Here is a 19096-nt window from a genome sequence, read left to right on the forward strand (position 1 = left end):
GCGCTTCAGAATGAGCAGAAACACAGCAATACCTTTTCTCATGTTGCAAGGTGCAAAACTCAGGCTGATGTGGCTTTTCTCCTCATAAATATGGTCAGCTTTCATATGGGATGGAGGGAAATTTATGGATGTGAATCCAGATTTAGGCAAATCTCTTGCTTTCATTCAATGCAGAAATCAAATAGGCCTGACTGAAATTTTAATTACACCAGAGTAATCAGAGCCATTTTAGTAATATTGCATTACTCTTTTTGATACAAAATTACTCAAAATTATGTGATTATACCCTTTCGCATCATTTGAGATAAAAATATCTAGCCAGGAGCACAGGAACAGAGCGACTGGCATCTGGTTGATCCAATTCCTGTTCTTCTGCATTCTGCTCTATTTTCTTTGTGCAAAATGCATCCTTGGGTTCATTTTGGACGCAAGGTTGCATTTTGTGCTAAGAAAAGAGAACTTAATGCATGCAGAGCCGGACAGACCGTAACAGGCACTGGGCATTTTTCCGGTTGGGCCGGAAGAGTGGGGATGATTTTCGATCAGTGGGGGCCGTTTTTGGCCCCCTGTACCAAAAGCAGCAGTAGTGTATCTCACATGCATGCCCCCCCCCCCCCCCCCCACACACACACACAACCTGTGGCCAGTCCGACTTAATTGCCAGGGATGGTTTGTGTTCCCAGTTTGGCCCTGGATGCAGGGTTACGCTCTTGACGTAATGCCACTTAACTTTGCTGTAATTTTGCGTTCTTACACTACAGCAAATTACATGAGTTACGCCCACTCCTTGATTCAAAAAGGACTTGAAATGAGTACCTAAATGATCAGAAACCTTAGCTAATTCACACCTGTCAGGAGAGTTAGACTGTGTGTTATTTTTAAAATCCTGAGCTGGTTGGGTGGGTCCACTGACTAAACACTGCATTTTTTCTTCGTTTTTTTCAGTGCCTGCTACACCGCAGATTGTCCAGGCAAACGGCTTATCCAGCACGCAGATCACGGTAGGATGGTCTCCACAAACAGGGGCCGACTACTACTTCCTAACGGCGGCATTGGGCAGTGCGGCCATCAACCGCACCTTCAGCGCCCTGAGCGGCAATATTATTGGTCTGCAGCCCACCACCGTTTACACCCTGACCTTGTATGCTGTGAACACCGCCGGAGCAAGTACGGGCAGCAAGAAGATAACCGTGCTCACGTGTAAGTATGGTGGTGGCCACGCCCTGGTTGGCGTGCGTGGCGGACTCATGGCGCAGTGGCCGCCATTTTCTGAAAAGCCATACGCTTGTTTAGCTTGTGTTTGACTGTATGTGGCTCATCATGGCTTGTGATGAGCACATATTACGTTGTGTGAGCTATTGGAACTTTTACTGAAAAGTATAAATGAACTGACAATAAAGTGCCTATTACTCCTATCTGAAAGCAGGTATGATGAACAGCACCACAGCAACGCATTTCAACCCAGGAATTATTATACTTTTTCACGCTTTGGCAGACATCACATCTTATTAATTCTTTACAAAACCGACATCACATGCTATTAATTCTTTACATAACGTGCTTAGTTACGTCATTCAACTAAAAAAGATTGACCCCTCTTTTATCGTGTTAATATGGTATCATAACTTGCAATGAATGTTCTGACATTGACACACATGTAAACTATTGCACGAAGACCTCTATTAAGAGAGGGCTCTTTTTGGCCTCGGCCTGTTTTGAAATCCAAGTCGAACACTACAACATATTTAGCAGGTTCGCTGTGCCCGTCTATTGTAAATGTGTATTCACATGTGATTGGACGCTGTCACCATCGTTAGATGTGTGCGGGGAGGAAACGGAGAGCTCTATCATTTGATTTGCTGGACACCTTAACTAATCAAGAAGGGGAAAAAGATGGTGGCAGGTAATAACTAAAATATGCGCTCTTCGAAACTCAAGTTTTGCACCAGGACAAAAAAGGGAACGACTTTGTAGCACGATATTTCGTTTTTCGATTTTTTTTCATAATACAGGGAGAAAATACTTTCCCACGCCTTTGGAATCTGAAAGATGGGAGTATTTATGAGTCTTTCCAACTTTGTTCCATGTCCTACTACTTAAGCAGCAAAAGCTGCAACATTTCCTGGACCATGTTAAAAACAAAAACAGGGACAGATCAAAACGACCCCTAAGAAATAAATGTGTCAGATTTTTTTTGTATAATGGTGCAGAATCCGTTTGCTCCATTTTGGTCCTGGTGCAGAAATATTTATGTAGTACGGACGAAGCAAATGCTTTCTGTTACATTTTCTATGAGACTAGCGGTAATAAAAATGGTTAAAAATGTATTTGTCTCTGTATTGTGCACCAGTGCGAAATACATGCAGTAAAGCCGTCAGGGAATGCACTAAGCGTTACCTGAGCTGACCTTGAGTTTTGAATTCACTCAGTGCTTAATTTGTAATATGATAAGTGCCAGGGCCCTGACCAGGAGGCCACTGCAGCTTGATCCACCCATTCTCCCGTCATTGCTGCCAATGACGGTAGCAAACATCTACTAACCATCTCTTTCGTCTGCAAGTGCGACAGTTCGGATTATTACAAGTCCCCAAAGCTAAAGGAATGGCTGGGGAAGAAGGTATTATTATTTTTTAATGTATATTGTATTCATAAACATCCGTTGTTCTGCTCATCTCTAAATTAGATGAGCAGCACCACCATGTGTCAGAGTGTCATGTGGTGATGACAATTAAGTGCGGGTGCTGAGCATCGGAAACCACTGGCTCAAATTAAGCACTGAATACACTTCCTTTTTTTTACTTGAAAAGTCACAGATAGTGTGTTTAAATATGTAAACATGCTCGTTAGAGCTGGATCGGTTTGAAGTCCTTCAAGACAAAAGAGTCACAGTCGCAGGAGCGGTAACATCGAAACAGACGAAAAACACAACCGACAAATGCATTTTTAAGATGTGGGTGGAGACGGAGTGACTACGGCTTGCCTCAACCTCCTCCCATAGCTCACCTCTAATTCAGGCACACTCCACTCCACCATCCACGCCCAGGGTTGAGAACTAGCTGGAGTGTGGCTCCACGGAGCTCGATTCCCAATCCTTCCCAGGCGGTGCAACATAAATGCTTGGAAAACACCATCAACATAAACTCATACAATTCAAAGAAATGCATTTTGTGGTCCTTCTTGAATGTTCAATCTTACCAAAGTATCTCACATACTGCTTCTTTTGCTTCTTCTCTTTTATACGCAACTCATTAACACTTGCATGCTCCATATTGAATGGGAAACACAAAGCATCCGACTAAAGTGACAAAGAGGTTTTATGGTACAGAGTAGTTTGGGTCACCTCAAAAGGTAGATTATATCTATCCTCAATGAAAAAGACTCAATAGTCAAGAGTGCTACAGCAGGGGGGATGGTTTGCCTGCCGGTAAGATGCACCTGTATCCCCAGGTCCCAAATACTCAGGGTCCCAAGCACAATGACTTTGAAAGGACTAGAAACAAAGAACATGTGCACTAGTAGGGCTGAGAGAGATGTGCTTGAGAAGAAAACATTATCTTTGTTATTTTTTTTTTAAATGCTTGAAACGCCACCATAATCTTCAATAAAAAATACATGTGCCTTTGTTTCAGTGACGCCACCGCCCACTCTTATCACACGGACGACTGTCAACAGTTACTGTGTGGCTTTGTCTTGGCCCGCTGTGAACAAAGCCCTCATGTATGGGATCTACATTTATGAGAATGGTGATGTCAACAGTTCCCCCGTCATCAGGAAGACCACCTCCACAACAATCATTTTGGATAACCTTCTCCCGTGCACCAAGTACATATTTGGATTGGTCTCCTATAATTGGTTCTATGTTGCTGGTGAAGAGAATCGGGTTCAGCATGAAACAGGAAGTGAGTATGGTTTCATCCTTCCATTGATGCGTTGCAACACAACTTGAAGCCGCGAGATTCACTGGTCAGACATTGAGCTGAGATTCTTCCAAGAAGAGTGCCTAACTCTGCAGTGCAGGAGACTATGTTACACTCTCCATGACTGCATCAACTAATGTGAAATAATGTCATTTTTGGACTCACGATTAGAACATTAAGACTTATTTCACAGTGGGTGTGTACACGTGTAGCAGTGAGTTCCAATCAGCCGTCTACTTTTAAAATATGTTTTTTAACAAAGCACATACAATATTAGATTCCACTAAATCATAGAGCACTAATGCCTATTATTAATTTGCTTAATATTTTTCAATATTCGTGTTTAATTCACTTGTGGAAATGGAAATTAAAATCCTTTGCAATGTTCCCTTAATTGCAAAAGTGGTAAGCATGCGGAGTAGGTAACCTTCCTGCATGAGTAAAAATATTTTATTATCCATTCCGGAATGAGGCTTATACTGTTTAAAAGATTATCTAAATTGGCAAAGCTATTGATCAAAAGTAGAAAGTCCAGAAGGCCTTCATTAGGAGTAAGAAAAACAGAACATCAACTAGTCATGTCCCAGAGCCATTAGTGCATATACTTTAAAGTCAGAGCTTGTATGTCAATTTTCTTGGTATTCAAATGATCCAAAGAAAATCTCTGGTGGTTCCCACTGGTAATGCACTGGTGATGGAGCAAATTACAAAGCAGAAAATTAATTTTTAGCATGAAGGACAAGTTCAATTAGCTTGCCAGAGGCAAATTAGGTCCACCCATCAGAGCAAATGTGCTGCTGGATCAAGCGGAAGTAGAGGGGTCCAACACACTGGCAGGTCTTCAATGGGTAAATTGGCTTGCCTACATGTATGTCACTTGCAAAAAACACTTTTTTCCTCCCTAAATAATATTTTGCTATGCACAATGGGGAATATTTACAAAAACATTGCGCCACCAGAACGTCACTTTTTCCGATGTTCTGGTGGTGTGGTGCCCTGCTCCATATTTACAAGTGTTATTACACCGCTTTGCATGGCTTAACGCCGCTTTGTAAATATAGTCCCCTTTCACGCAGGTATCAGTGTGAAAGGGGCATGCCATGGGGTTTGCTGTGGGCGTTCCACCGCAACACTCATTGCTTTTCGACGCTGCCCCAGATTTACAAGTATTTGTAAATCTGGGGCAGCAACTAAAACTAGCGCCACTGAACAACAGGTGTTTGATTGGCACAACAAGGAGAAGTACTTCCACTTCTCTTTTTTGCTCTTTCTACGTGTGCTGCATTCTGCATTCTGCAGCACACATAGAAAGAGCAAAGAGCCTTTAAAGATTGTTCATGTGCATAAAGGTGTCCCTTCCTGTATATAAACAATCATCCTGCAACAAGGACACCCTTGCACCATGGTGCACGGTGCCTGCGTTGTAGGGAATCATCCCTACAATGCAAGCACCCTTGCAGTATGGTGCAAGGGTGTCTGTGTTGGTGCTAGGCAGCTTTTTCGAGTGCACGGGAAAACACAGGGGTGCCCCGTGTTCTTGTAAATATGGCGCATCCCTGAATTTTTTAAACAACGCAGCGCGGTGCTGCTATTCACTTGTAAATATCCCCCAATGTGTGTTAAGGTATATGACAAAGCAAAAGAAACAAGGTATATGGCACCACAATTACTAGGAAGACAAGTATGACACTGCTTGGGATTTCTAACAACATTTCAAAGAATGTTCAACTTCTTATTTTACATCACTGTGCCATGAAATGTAATGGGGACAATTATTTTTAAACCATGGCATATGCTTGTAAAATTCTGCAGTCCAATCCACAGAGATAAACCACTCTCCTGAAGGTCTGCTTGCTCACTTTTGGCAGCTAGGCTAAAGGAGCACTCATTCTTTAGAAAATACACATGTTGTGTTATGTGTATCTGACAAATCAACAACAATGCAGTTGAATAAGGAACATACTGGTCCAAACCATGTTCGCTGAGCGTAATCCCCAAAAAGGGAGATCAGTTGATGAAAAGTTATTGCAAAAACAACATTCTTAAAAACAAAATGGGAAATAAGAAATTGAGAAAATAAAATGTCAAAAAAGCTCCTTTATCTGAAATGTACACTCAACTCCCCTGACAGGCACATTACAGAAAGCTCCCAAGTGTTTTGAAAGTTGTAGAATCTAAAATAAAGTTTGTGGTGAGTAACACAGGGGTTAACTCCCTTTGCAAATGGCTTGGAAACACCACTCTGTTGGTCTCCGCTGTCTTTCCAAGCATATCAAGGGCCAACATTAAGAGTATGATTGTCCTGGCTTCACGGCACACCCTTCAGATACAGATTACAGGCCTTCAGGGATAGAGTTTGAGAGTCCTGTCTACTTGACACAAGGTTGTCTGTGGTCAGCACCTCCCGGTGGGCCCATGAGCTTTGTATCACCCCAGCCCACTGCTCCGTAAAATAGGCTCCTGCCACAGGTCAGATTTTCCAGCAGACACATCAAATATCCTTCTGAAATAAGGGAAGCAACTGCTTCCTTGAGTATTATGTAAATGTCCTGGACACAAAGGTTCAAGTGGTGAGGAACAATGTCTTTCAGAGTTTCCCTGGCAGGCAATAATACATTGTTTTGCTGCAACCAACAGCACTTCGCTTTCTGGGTTCCATTCAGGTACTAAGGTGTCAATGGGCTTATTGGGGACTTTTAAAAGGGTAATAGCCAGCAGTTGATGAGCTACCCTAAACCAATGTGTAAAACATACACACACCCAATGCCCAATTTTTAATTCAATATGTGGAAGATTATTGGCGTAAAAACTAAGGTGACATGAGAAACCTTAGTCCTAAGAAATTCTCTACCCCCTTCACCCATTACTAACCAGTTCAGCCTACTCTGTTTCTAAGGATTCTGGCACCATCTGCAGGTGCAATCCAGGGAACACTTGCTGAGCAAGTGAGACTATGGGTCTACCAGAGATTTCAACTTGACAAGAAGTCCGATCAGCTTTGTTTATTAACCCGTTCGACGCTCATGACGAGCTCAGCTCGTCACGAGGCACAGTGGAGCTGTGCTCATGACGAGCTCAGCTCGTCATAACGGCTGTGGAACGCCCACGCGGGCTAATTCCCCTCCTGTGCAGGGTGTTCCATTGAGTGGGCGGAGTTGTGCCAAGCTCAGCTCGTCATGAGCACAGCTCCTCTGTGCAGCATGACGAGCTGAGCTTGTTACGAGCACCACGGCGCCGCGCGCGGTGTTTACCCCCCGCACTGCGGGGGAATTAGCCCAGTGGGGAAGGGGTTAACAAGTGCCCAGCAGTCAACTGAGGGACTTTTTCCCTTCTTGCTTCCTGGCTCTGTGTGTGTTCCTTTTGAAGCATGTGGAACTGATGTCTGGTAGGAAGACTGTTGGTGTGTGCGATGCAAAACTGGTCTCTCCGAGTAGCGGTGTAAAGAAGTTGTCAAAAAGCCTTAGCTAATGCATGAATCTCATTAGGGCCTTGGATTAGACATAGAGTGTCTTGTATTTAAAGCCTCAAAACTAAAATATGTAGTCTTTCAGGCATTACTGCATTTAGTATATTTTTGGTGCTGGTGGCCTTTCCCATGACTGAGACCCTAATCATTAATGAGTTAACATTGCAGGCCATTCTGCATTTGGACCGCTTTTCCTGTAATAATACTACTGAATTACGGGGAGTAAGGTATTAAAATTTGGATAGCCAAGTGCCTGGAAAAAGCCAAGACAGATCTACAGCAGAGGGCTTGGCGTAATGGCTAGGCCGGCTGACCTCGAAGCTGGGGACCGGATTCGAGTCTCGGCAGGGATGCTCAACATCCTGTGATACTGGGTAAACCACTTAATCTCCCCGTGCCTAACAAAAAATGAATGTGTGTGTCTGCAATGCATCTGGTGCTCATGTGAAGCGCTCTGATACCTTTGGGTCTCGTTTGCTGTATATAAAAATCCCCCCCGAAAAAAATTGTATAGAGATGGTTAAACCATACAATTTTTAGAGAGCATATGGGCGTATGGTCTGTTAGGCACACCTCATCCAGAGCAAAAGCCTAAAAACAGAGAATCAAATGCCCAAAAACAGGGTTGATTCTCGAACGGGTTTCCTAGTCATGATCCTCTAAGCTCCATAGAACAGTAAACATTACACTTGCCTTAAATCTTCCTGCTTTACTGCTAGAAGTTACTGAGATGTGCAAATCAGTTCTCTTCCAAGTACCTGGTTGGTTTAGAAAAATTAAAGGACTAGCACAAGGCACGCTCACCAGCATCCACAGGAAACAACCCTCAATACAAGTATTAAAAGGAGCAATCTGTAAACCTGAAATAGTTTGTGTTTTGTGTTTTATGAAGGAGGTTACTCTGGCTGCAAGGAAACCTAATTCAATTACAAAAAAGTTCATACTCCCCAGTTCGGTCATTTCCTTAAATAAGGAAATAAATAAATTGGTGAGGGAACAATACTTGTCCAGATCCCCCGAAAGATACCGTAAAATAGCCCTCTTAAAAAGAAGGAGACGAAGGGCCAAGATTAAAATAAAAAAAGAAAAAGAGGACTCTCTCTGGATCAATCTGCGTGAGGCCGCAGTAAACGGGCACGCTAGATTGTTCTGGTCTATAATCGGGGAGGGTTGTGGAACAAGAGTTAGTCCCCGCCCTATCCATATATCTGAGCAAATCTGGGTTAATTATATTGTTAATCTATATGCCAGTAATGGGCCTGCGGCCGAGAATGGGAGTTTTTGCAATGATAGTGAACTTCTAATAGATTTCCCGTCCGAAAAAACCATTGAATCGGCCATAAAAGAACTCCGCCTTTCAGGTGCAATGGGGCCTGATGAGCTCCCTATATCTGTCCTGAAGCAGGACCCAGTTTCCTGGAGCAAAATTTTGTTCTTCTTATTTAGATTTTGCTTCCTGAATAAATCGGTCCCCTCGTCCTGGAAAGGTAGCATTTTGGTGCCATTGTTCAAGAAGGGAGATAGGAACGAACCTAAGAATTATCGGCAAATCGCCCTTCTCGACGCAATCGGTAAAGTCTTCTCCAAATGCCTCCTATATACTATAAATGACTGGGTGGAGAGGAATCACATTTTACCTCTAGAACAGACAGGTTTTCGCAAGGGTCATGGCACATTGGACAACCTCACCGCACTTCAGATAATTTCTGATAAATATGTAAGGGTTCGAGGAGGTAGAGTATATGCGGCATTTATAGATTTCTCCACAGCGTTCGAAAAAGTGGATCGGCCGTTGCTGTGGAGAAAACTAGCTGCTTTAGGTATGCCCCCTCCCTGTTTCAAATCACTTTTGAAACAGCCCTCGTGGGATCTCAGCTTTAGGCTGGACAGGGAATCTATTCTTGCAAAGAAGAAAGTATCCCCCCTCACTGATACGTGCGTATTAAAACGCATGCAACCCTATGTCGCCTGGAACCTATCCCATGGCTTACGGCGTTTCTGGCTTCTCTTGAGGCAGGATCTACTCCCTCTTAATAAGCTTATGGCTAAGTGGTATGGTTGCTCTGCAATTTGCAATTTTTGTAACTTGTCTACCCAGGACTTCATACATGTTCTTTTTATATGTCCTGCACTTCGTTTATTTCGTCGCAAGTGGTTAAGACAAATTTATTTGAAATTGAATATCCTTACAGCCAATTCTTTCTTATGTGCTTTATATAATCCTCCAAATGAAATGTTCTGCTTTAGCATTTTTAATTTCTTTAAATGTTTCTTATATATCAACTAGAGGGTTTTATTTAACTGTGTTGTGCTGATTATTTAGTGTTTTGGCAAAAACTTGTTAATGTCTGTTGCATTTGTACGAGCATTTTGTATCATGTATTTCTTTTTTTTATTTATGTGGACCTCTTTGGAGTTCCAAAACATAATAAACAAACTTGAAACTTGAAACTTGTGTTTTGGTAGACAAGGTGCTAGTGCCGTATATGATGCACACTTCACTGACCTTCCATGTTGGAGTCTGTAATCAGACTAGGAGTAAAAGCTAGGCAGATACATTTACATGACTTACTGGAAAATGAGACCGTTCTTAATTCTTCTTTGTACTTAATTGTAATTGCTATGTTTTTTGTGTTTTCACCAGAGATTGATTCAGTTCAGGGACTTGTCCTTGACTACACTGACAACCTTCAACCTGCAGTGGCAACTTGGGATACATGCAGAGGTGCAATTTCATACACGGTAACTGCTGCATCTGCAGATGGGGACACTGTAACCTGTGATGCGGTCAAAACCAGCTGTGACCTGGTAGGACTGAAGTGTGAGAAACGCTACCAGGTGGCTGTCGTAGCAACAGCAGGCAGTTGCAATAGTGATATTGCAATTACTGTACCTCTGGACACAGGTAACTAATTATATATATTATTTCTTTTTTTGTCTAAATGAATACATATATTTCCTGTCCTCTATATAAGGCCATTCCATGTCATGGGGGAACATGGCCTGGCGGCCAAGATGGCGGGCTAAATATCTCGAGGCTCCCAGGCAGAGACCTCTTAATCTGCCCCCAACAACAGCCGCTTAAGGCATTCGCCTCCCCTGACATGCGCCTATGATGGACAAGACGTTGCGGAGCCTGCTTAGCCATGTTCGGTGCTCTGGGAGGTCTGCGGCTATGACCAGCGCCCTAATACTATTGCCAAGTCAGGGAGAGGGCCTGCATCGTGACCTACACACTTGGCCTACGGGCAGCCCTGCCGAGCGTGTCTTGAACAATGCGGCGGCTTGAGGGCATCCCTGGCATCCATGATGACTGGCTCCCCGGTGCAGGTAGAGTGAGTGGTGAGGAGCGATGAGCAGCTTTCGCATCCACAGAGGCTGCAGGTGCCGCAGTTGCTACCCCTTTTCCCCCCATCTCCTGCGATTGTCGAAGGGTGTTCGCCTCTGTCTCTTGTCTATCCATCATCTGCCCTGAGACCTGCTGTGGCTTGGGAAGGGTGATCTCAGCTAGATCTGCTGAGAGTGCCCCAGCTGTGGGCCTGCTAAATTAGCTGCTCTGCTGGGGACTCCTACCTGGGACAGTGGAAACCTCTCTGCCTGGCACCCAGGACCTCCTCCGAACCCCTCTGGGTGATCCTTTGTCTCCACCTATTTGCAAGGCAATGAGACTTTCTGCAATGAGGTGCCTCTGATCGCCACACCCTCCCAGACTTTGCGCACTGGAGACCACTCAACTGCAGAGGTGGGGACTGACTCTTCCAGCAGTGTGCCAAAGACACAGCTGCCAGCTGAGGACAAGCTTGACATAGCACTGGTAGCAATTGAGAGGTCACGAGTCTCCATGGAAAACAAGATCAGCTCTTTGGCAGTGGATTTGAACATCCTTTGAGACATCCACAGGAAACTAGCGGACAGAGTGACTGTTGCTGAACACTAGTTGGCTGATTTTCAACTGGTGTGAGAAGAGCTTGTATGCACTACAGCAGCGTGCTAAACACCTGGAGGCTCGGGTGGGCAACGTGGAGGGGTGCTCATGCAGGAGCAAATTGCGTGTTGTGGGCCTCACTGAAACCGCAGGAAGACGGAATGCTGTGGCCTACTTGGAAGAATGGCTCAGAACCTTCATGCTCACTGATGTCTTAGTGTCCTTCTTTTCCACTGAGAAGGCGCACAGCGCGCCCGCTCGTCAGCCTCCACTGAGCCACCCCCTCTGCCCTGTGGTCCTCAAGCTATAACACTTCAAGGACAGAGATGCTATACTCCGAGCAACTCGTGTTGTGGGGCCTCTAATGGTAGACAATCATCATGTGATGCTGTTCCCGGATTACACGCTGGTGGCGCAGGGCCAAAGGGCCACATTTCAGCAGGTCAAGTGTAAGCTGCAGGACCTCTACTACTAGTACTCTTTACTTTCCTTGCATGTTTGCCAGTGCTGCATGATGGGAAATTCTACTTCTTCACTGAGCCTGTGACGGCCTGGGACTGGGAGGAGAGACACACCAGGTGCGACACGGCTCCCGCCACCCACCTTGGTTTGGGCCCTTGTACCTCGCAGGCGCAGACACACGTGTAACAGGCAGGGGGCTTCCCTGCAGCGATGATAACTGCGACCTCCTGACCTGGAAAAGGTGATTCGTGACAGGAAATGGACCCTGGAGACCGCAGCTCCCTGCTGTTGAACAAGTCCCCATCACTCCTCCATAAAAGACAGTCATTCACCGCGGTCTTGCTCCCCCCTACAGAACTCGATTACCCCACAGACGGCACACAAAATATCCTTTGACTCCATTACATGCTCTCCTCCTCCCTTTCCTTTCCCAGTCTATGTTGTCCTCTTCCTTTATTTTTCCCCCCTCTTGCACTAGTGCGCAACTCGCCTCCCTGCTATTCCCTTCACAAGCACATTTACCAAAGTTAGTTTATGGGCTGGCTTTGTTTATGGTGCTTGGCTCCTGCATGTCTGCCACGGTGTACCATTTGCCACATTCAGGCTGCTAAAGTGTCCCCTCCTTGCTTCTCCTGCTATGTAGCCCCTGCTGCTATATGTGGGCTAACACTCGCCCTCTCTTCCCTCTGATTGAGGCTTCGAGTGGACTGTGCAACATATGCCATTCTCCCTTTCTGCCATAGGCAGTTTTGCCTCTGCACTGCTAGAATATTTCTACGGTTGCTATCCTCACATGAGGTCCTGCCCAGCGGTACCCCTTTCACCTCACCTGCCAGACCTGGTTGGCAAATGAACAATGTATTGATGAACCCAGATCTCTTGACTGGAGGCGAATGTTTTGATTTTTTCTGCATTCAGTCCATTGTTTGTGTGTCTTTTGCTTTCTCATCCTAAGTGCGCCAGGTATGCCCAGACGTGGGTCATGGGCTCACTGTGCTACTGGATTCAAGCTAGCCAGGCTCATTAGGGGTGAAACCCAGAACCTGGTCCTAAGATGCTTGTTTCCAGTCCAGGGAGGACCTATCTTGGCAGTTCGGCTGGACTATTCCCATGAGGAACAAGGTCAAGACTGATTTGCATATGGCTGGGTGTAAACTGGGGTGGCATGTTGGGCAAACAAATGATGGATTTAACCCAGATCTCTTGACTGGAGGTGAATGTTTTGATTTGTTCTGCATTCCATCCATCATTTGTGTGTCTTCAGCTGCATTGGGTGGCACAGTAGTTTGCTGAGCACGAGCTGGATGACACAGCGACACGGATGTCTCTTTCCCTTTCCCTTTCTCCTCCTCCCCCCTTCTTTTGTCTTCCTGATCCTGGTTCGGTCACTTACCTGCAATACAGGTGCTTAATTTGTATAGCTTTCTCCTTCACTGATGATGGACATCTATATGTGTGTGGGGACGGACCAGTCACATTTGCGCGCCGGCTTTGTGTGATTGTGTAGTTACCCCCAAACCCATCTTCCTCCTCTTTTCTATACCTGCTCATGCGGACTTGCCAGCGCAGCCCATGTTTATCCCTTGTTATGAAATGTATACATCTTGTGCATTCTAACATCACTGCTGTTATTGTGGCGAGTCAATGTCATACACCGTTGAGATGAAGAGACTGTTTACAAAATGTTTAATAAAATCAAGTTTAAAAATAAATAAAGCCATTGCCTGTCATTCAAGCTTGATACCTTAGTTACTCTTCGGAGAAGCAAGTTACAAACTAAACACACTTTTTAACCTAAGAGTTAGGTAAAAATGTATAGAATATCTTAACAAGCAAGGAAAATTATTTCCATCGAGTATCATTTATTTATGTATTGTTTAGGAGTTTTGTGTGTCACATTTTGGTCGTTTGAGAAGGCTTTAGCTGTATAATGCAAAGTTCAGTGGAAAGGGAGAACAATTGGAAAAAGAAGTGCCCCGTCTGATATTCTTTATTAGCGGCCCCAGATTGTAGGATATTAGTTGTATTCAAGGAGAACAGAAATAAAAATGAGCCCTTTAATCACACTAGGCCAGCAAATTAGTGCAATCACAGGAAAAGAACCACAAGACACACATCTTTTATGAGCAGCTTAGAAAAGCAGATAATTCCGGTGAGTAAGGCTCTAAACAGAGGAAAAACAGTCAAATGCAATGGAACCTTTCTTAAGCAAAACAGCTAAAATGTGAAATGCAGAGTCTGAGTTATGAAGTTAAGGTCTCAAGTACAAGTGACTGTTTTTTAACAATCCATGTGCAAACAATTGCTTGTGCAAAGATCACAATAACAAGCCGTACAAAGTTTACCGCACCCAGTGGTTCCTGGATATAGAGCATAGAAATCAATGTCCACCTTGCACAAATAGGAAGAATCTAAAAATAGGCAAAAAGGGAATTTCTAAGTGGATATAGGATAAGCTCATGATGTCAAATATGAGAACGATGGAAGTATTTAACGAATTAATGTCATAGTTATTACCGATCAGTGCTAAACCTTTGTTTAAAGGACACACCACTACAAATTTGTAACATTTGAACTTTAGTTCGTATGAGTAGCGACTGAGACTAATGTGGGATATTGGCATATATCCTAGAAACATCAAAATTTCCCAATAAATTAAAGGTGGTAAAAGAGGAGGTTTTTTCTAGAGCCAGATGTGTAACGTATGTTAAGCAAGCTGAAGAGTAATGTAAGTAAGGGAATAAAGACACATGACTGACCTCCACAAAATGGGAAACACTAACAGAAGTTCGATTACAAAATTCCAAGAGAGACAAAGGTGATCAATAGTCATGGGAAAACAATTGAAAATCTATAGAACAGGAAGAATCAGTAACGTATGCAAGGAAATTAGTTGAGGGATTGTCTAGAGGGGTTTGTCACCAAATTATTTGCATGAATCTTTAATTAATGTCTTTAGGCACACCATTCTATAGATTTAGTAGAATAACCCATACTAATAGCCTCTATAGCTGAAGACAGAACAAGCTGTTAGTTCCTCATGTTAGGGCAGATATTAAGTCCTGGGTGGTCAATCTCACTCTTCCTTTTGTTAGGTTGCTTTAACTTTCAGCCATCGGTCACAAGCGTAATGGGCTTATTACGACTATAGTGATGCGGGAGCAGAGGAGCACGCCACTGTCTGCTCCCGCACCGCCATGGTCAACCGCCGCCCACCCACAGATTTGTAGTTTTCGCCTGGTGTAGCGGGCAGTCCTTTGGCGTTCCCACATTGGTGCCTTTGAAAAAGGCACCACAATGGTAATGCCAACTCAATTTCCTGCACAGCATGGACTGTGTAGTCCATGTCGTGCAGGAACTGGGTGTGCATGCACACGGGAGCACACCATGTGCCTCCCTGTATGCATCCCAGTGTACAGTGACAATAGGGGGCTTTGTTTACCCACCGCCAGCCTTTTCATGGTGGGTTCACAGCCATGAAAAGGCTGGCAGTTGGGAAACTCAAAATATGCTTGGTGGTGCCGCAGCAGCACCTCCAAGCATATTGCTGCCCCAGAATGCTGCGCCGTTCCCTGGTGGTTGCAGCGGTCCCAAAACGGCCCAACCAAATTATTTGCTTGTAATTACTTGTAATACGGCGGTTGGACCACTGCTGTGGCAGTCCCTGACTGCCACTGCACTTCCACCACAGGTTCAGCGGTTCGAACCCGTAATCGGGCCCTAAGTTCTTTTGCAGGTCCAAATATCTTCCTCTGCGTTGTATATCACTACCAGGTGCACAGCCCATTTCCATCAAATGAGACTGCTGTGCTTTGGTATTGAATGGTATGCTTTAGAGTCAATGAAAACTAGAACGAGGGCTACATTTGGGTTTTGGGAGGCAATGTTCCAAGGCCTTTATGGGTTGCAGGGCCAGCTTTAGGGCAGCGCGACTGGTGCAGCTGCACAGGTCAGTGACCTGGAGGAACGTGCTGTGTTGAGCAATAACTTAGGATTAAAAGGCAACTGCTGCTTAGTTCCATGTGCATCCAACTTTCGGGCAGTAATAAAAATGTCAAGAAAACTTTTGTGATTAATGTTCCTGCTAGAGAGAGAGAAATTGAGTTTTGTCTAGTGGCAGTTTTGACTCACCATAAAGTAGCGCAGAACTGATCTGCATTTCTTGTGGATAGCTGAGTGGATCTGAAAAAACAGCCTTTACCAGCGCTTTAAAACCAATAAAATGTATGTGAGTGAGGGGCTATAGAGAAATGAGGGGCCCTTTAGCCAGGTGGTAGTGAAGGAATCCGAGGTGGAGGTCATGGGTGGTGTGGGGCACCAAAAATCTTGTTCCACCGGGCACCACCAGCTTTAAAGCTGGCCCTGATGGATTGTCAATGGTATGGTGTCAGAAAATGTTGGTTCATCAATAAAGATGGTTGCACCATTGAAAACCTCTCATTTTAATTTATTTTGTAAAAAAATCCTACTTTATCTTTAACTGCCTTCAGTAAGTGACATTTAAGTACAGGAAGTGCATAATGTATAGTCTACTACAGTAGAAAGGAATAAACATACAAAGCATAGATTTGCATTTTCTTGTTGATGGAAAACATAAGCAAGATTAGCTTCGTCATTGGGTCTAGCCACAAGGTACATTTCGCAAATGCCGGCACCTGGGAAGCGCAGTTGCTTGTTATTCTCCCATGGAGTCGTCGACTCAAAGTTTGATTCTGTTTCTGTCTCCGACACAAAGTACTGCATGATCACCTATGTTTCTCTCCTCTGTCTCTCCTGCCAGCTCCATGCGCTCCTGAGAACATAACGGTGACACACGACTGCCAAGTTAACATCATTTACTTAAGCTGGAACCCTGTTGTCGACGCAATTTCTTACACAGCCACTGTCTTGGCGCCGGATGGAAGCAGGGAATATTGTTTCAACAACGACGACACAACCTGCTTCTTCATGAACCTGATGTGTGGAACACAATATGAACTAACCATTTTTGGATTCGATGGCTTGAGGAATGGCTCCAGCAGTATCCCCATTGCAGTGAACACATGTTAGTATGGTCATCCTCTATGCCTGACTGTCAGGCATTTACACAGTGGCCTTGCTACATAACTTCATTGGTTTCAGGAAGTCTGACATTCTGTGGTTAGATTAGTCTTGGTTTACAAGCCTGGGTCATACCTCTCCAATGACCACTAGTTCTGCAACTTGCTAATGACATCTTGCATTCAATTCAGGCGATATCCTTTCTTCGCAACCTGAACTGATCTTACCTACGATTAGGTGGCAGTCGTGTACTGTGCCCTCTTTAGTAAGCCTTGGTCACACTCTGCTGCTCTGCAGTTGCCATGGGGTGAGATTGTCGAGTTAACCCTTGAAAATCTCAACAGTATTTTCAACCTGACTTTGGTAGGGCGGCTATGACTGCAAACAAGGGGGGAGGGGGGCACGCTGACCCATTGAATAGTTAAAACCAGTCATGTTTTCAGGATATTCACAAATAATTGACACTCTATGAAGAAAGGAATTTCAATGTAGATGATTTGTATATTATTTTGACGACCCAATTTTCAGAGTGTATTTTACTGTGCAGGGGATCTGGGCTTATTATCCATTATCAGACTTTGACCCCGAAGAAGAGAGACAAAGGCAGGGAAGGGGAAAGGGGGAGGGAAAGAAACACGGAAAAAAGGTACAGAGAGAGAAAGCAGGGATGAAAAAGGGCACGCAAGTGTGAGATAAAAGAGTAGGGAGGGAATGGTAGTGCTGAACGAGGCATGGGGTGTAAGACTAGATAGTGATAATATTTGGTAACGCTGACGCAGGCAGCACCAGTGGTGGGCTTCTGAGAAAAACTTTGAGCTCCCACTGGTGATTCCATCTACACTAGGCACATGTTGGTGCTTTTTCTAATTTGTCGCCTACTGACCAATCGGCTTGTTACTGTGATTATCCAATCCCATGATTTCTAACATGGTGTCACCATTGTCACTACCTATTACAGCACCTTGCGACCCACAAGATGTACAAGCAGTCCCCGACTGCATGGAAAACCTACTGACGATCTCGTGGACAGAAGCCCCCGGAGCCTTTTCCTACGCAGCAGTGGTTCTGGGAAGCAGCGGAACCATTTACAACTGCAGCACGTTCAGGACCAGCTGCGCCATCACTGACCTGCAGTGTGGAGAAAGCCTGTCCGTCAGCGTCGTGGCGTATGATGATGAGTGCTCCAGTGCCAAGAGTGTTAGTGATGACGTGGTCACAGGTACATGACATCCTCAGGTCATTTTATCTCAGGAGGTTAGCATACAGCTTGTGTTTAAAAAGAGTCCTATCTAAAAAAATCATGTTTTAATTATCTCAGTCAGTCTGCTCAGGTTGCATCAATGTCAACAATTGTTGAATAACATACGTAAGATTACAAACTATAAATAATAGCTCATAATATATGACTGTATATCAGCCCTGTCCACCATACCACACAGATTGGGTCTCTGTTACGAGTCTGGCAGTCCACTGACCTCCAGACTTGCAGGGGGCACCACCGTGGTGGTCTTCTGACCACCCTATTGTAATTAGAGCAGTCAGGCCACCATTGCCCGCTGCAGCCGTCGGGGAACCATCATTGCCTGGCTGTGTTGCGGCAGTCAGGAGGACGCAATATGCTAGGCGGGATCACCGCAGTCCTGCCAAGCATATTACAAGTTTCCTGTCCGCCACGGTTTTCAAGGCGGTTCCTCCTGCATGAAAAACATGATGGAGAGGATAGAAAGGGGGCTCTACAGGGCCCCTTGTACCTCTGCACCATGAGGTAAATGCAGAGGGGCACACATGTGCACCCCTGTGTGCATGCAGCCCTGTTCCTGCATGGCATAGACTTTACAGTTAATGTCATGCAGGAACTGTTTTGGGCATTTCCATTAAGGTGCCCATTTTCAGCGCGCCGTCGTGGGAATGCCCAAAAAAGCCTGCCAGACATGAGAAATACTTGTAATCTGGCAGATGGCCCGACCACTGGTTTGGTGGTGCGGGGGCCGGACGGACCTGGCACCACACCGCCAAACTCATAATCAGGCCTTTAGTCTAATATGGAACAGTATAAAGTGGAATCAGCAAGATGTCCAAAACAAAGATCTGAAAGCAAGTTGAGCAAGGATGTTTGGTGGAAGCAAGAGATGGGATGACTTTGGTGAATACTCTTTTGCTTACTCTCCTGGGTCCTATTCACTGACCCTTGCCAAGTCCCTTTTTGGTACTGCCTTACTACTAATTAATGACATATCTCTCATCTTACTCTCATTTGGGTGTGTCACCCTCCTTTTACTCATATTC

The 19096-nt window shown here is 44.7% G+C and overlaps 1 protein-coding gene across 1 annotated transcript in view; it reads left to right on the forward strand.

The window, feature by feature from the left end:
* The window catches only part of LOC144797641 (uncharacterized), a 353681-nt gene that overhangs the window by 35536 nt on the left and 299049 nt on the right, over positions 1-19096 (forward strand). Inside the window, exons 3-7 of the mRNA XM_078668345.1 lie at positions 946-1200; positions 3630-3899; positions 10028-10288; positions 16551-16814; positions 17769-18029. Coding sequence (XP_078524471.1) covers positions 946-1200; positions 3630-3899; positions 10028-10288; positions 16551-16814; positions 17769-18029 — 1311 coding nt within the window. The remainder of the gene's footprint in view (positions 1-945; positions 1201-3629; positions 3900-10027; positions 10289-16550; positions 16815-17768; positions 18030-19096) is intronic.

The sequence above is a fragment of the Lissotriton helveticus genome, chromosome 1_2 (genome assembly GCF_964261635.1).
Source record: "Lissotriton helveticus chromosome 1_2, aLisHel1.1, whole genome shotgun sequence".
NCBI classification, from domain to species: Eukaryota; Metazoa; Chordata; class Amphibia; order Caudata; family Salamandridae; genus Lissotriton; species Lissotriton helveticus.